We start from the raw sequence: 1,170 nt of genomic DNA, 5'->3' as shown, positions 1-1,170 counted from the left end.
TGTTACAAAATGCAGTGGACACCTCAAATGAGGATATTGAAGATGCTGAGGAGATGATCAGTGCTGCTGATGACGTCCACCAACATTCACGTAGTAGTATCATCATGGAAACCAACTACTTCTGGAGTTCAAAAAGAATACCAGAGGAACTTCCAGTGGATTTAACCACAGCAGAGAAGCCCGTTCCTGAAAACTTTGAACCACTAGAAGTACAGTGCCCATACTGTCCTGGCCCATCTCCTCCAGATCTTGGAAACAAAATACTCATCACCCGGCAAGCAACTGTTTATGGAATATTTAAACAGTTTAAAGGTAAAATGACTTCTGTAATGGTTAATGAGCAACTTTCTTTTCTTACTAAAACTCACCTTGAAAATCACCTTGAATTGATTTCTTTTTTTTATCTAGGTGTTTCTGTCTTTGCCAAGGAGTGTCCTGTCTGCAGAAACTTGGTCCGGTTTCAAGAATATGAGAGTGGGTTTCACAACTACAATAACAGAATTTTTCTGTCAATCCCTTTATGCTCTCTTTTGACTGCTGGTGTTTCAGTAAGTATACACAAAATTAAAATATTTAGAGGGCATGTTTCACAAGACATCACAATAATCATGCAAAACTGTTGATTAGTTGAGTAAAACCTTTATTAAATTTACTTTCCACAGAATCATATTGCTGTGGGTCGTCTGTTTAGAACAATCGAATCCCATTCAAGAACTGCTTTGCCAATCAACATGCTAAGAAAGGCATTCTACCATTTCAGTGCTTTAAGGCAGTACTCGTACAATTTTTTTTGTTACCGCTGTGGTTATCATCCATCCATTGTCATAGCAGCACCCTTTTATTATATAATTTCCAGTCAATCTCATGAGACGCCCGGACATTCAGAATATTGGCCTCCAGGACACCCTCGTTAATGTGGCAGCAAGATGGGAGAACCTGGAAAAGGAGATCATTGCCACTGGATTTTGTGACGGTACCAATGAAAATACCGTTTCAATTGTTTAACAGTACTATTGGCATTGATGTTAATAATGTGTCTTAATAATATATTACATTTTAACATTAAGGGTAAAGCCTTGGGTCTTGTAGCAGTAGAGACAAAATTAACTGATGTTAATCTTAAAAAAATTATATTCCTCAGACTCCTCTAACAATCCTTTCTCAAGTGCA

The 1,170-nt window shown here is 37.7% G+C and overlaps 1 protein-coding gene across 1 annotated transcript; it reads left to right on the top strand.

Moving 5' to 3' along the window:
• Positions 1–8: 8 nt before the first annotated feature.
• Positions 9–1,038, top strand: LOC107657414 (uncharacterized). Its single transcript, XM_016445471.1, has 3 exons — positions 9–312; positions 409–548; positions 663–1,038. The coding sequence occupies exons 1-3, from the start codon at positions 54–56 to the stop codon at positions 912–914; spliced, it is 651 nt and encodes a 216-aa protein (XP_016300957.1). The 5' UTR covers positions 9–53; the 3' UTR covers positions 915–1,038.
• Positions 1,039–1,170: the final 132 nt, after the last annotated feature.

The sequence above is a fragment of the Sinocyclocheilus anshuiensis genome, unplaced genomic scaffold (assembly GCF_001515605.1).
Source record: "Sinocyclocheilus anshuiensis isolate Anshui unplaced genomic scaffold, SAMN03320099.WGS_v1.1 scaffold17215, whole genome shotgun sequence".
Taxonomy (NCBI): domain Eukaryota; kingdom Metazoa; phylum Chordata; class Actinopteri; order Cypriniformes; family Cyprinidae; genus Sinocyclocheilus; species Sinocyclocheilus anshuiensis.
Note: the sequence above shows the minus strand (reverse complement) of the source record. Positions and strands in the feature narration are given on the sequence as shown.

Excerpts from the sequence above, each read along its gene's own strand:
- LOC107657414 (XM_016445471.1), top strand. The coding sequence starts at position 54 with ATGATCAGTGCTGCTGATGACGTCCACCAACATTCACGTAGTAGTATC. Across the intron at positions 313-408 it reads AATATTTAAACAGTTTAAAG|GTGTTTCTGTCTTTGCCAAG; the intron begins GTAAAATGACTT and ends TTTTTTATCTAG. Across the intron at positions 549-662 it reads TTTTGACTGCTGGTGTTTCA|AATCATATTGCTGTGGGTCG; the intron begins GTAAGTATACAC and ends TACTTTCCACAG.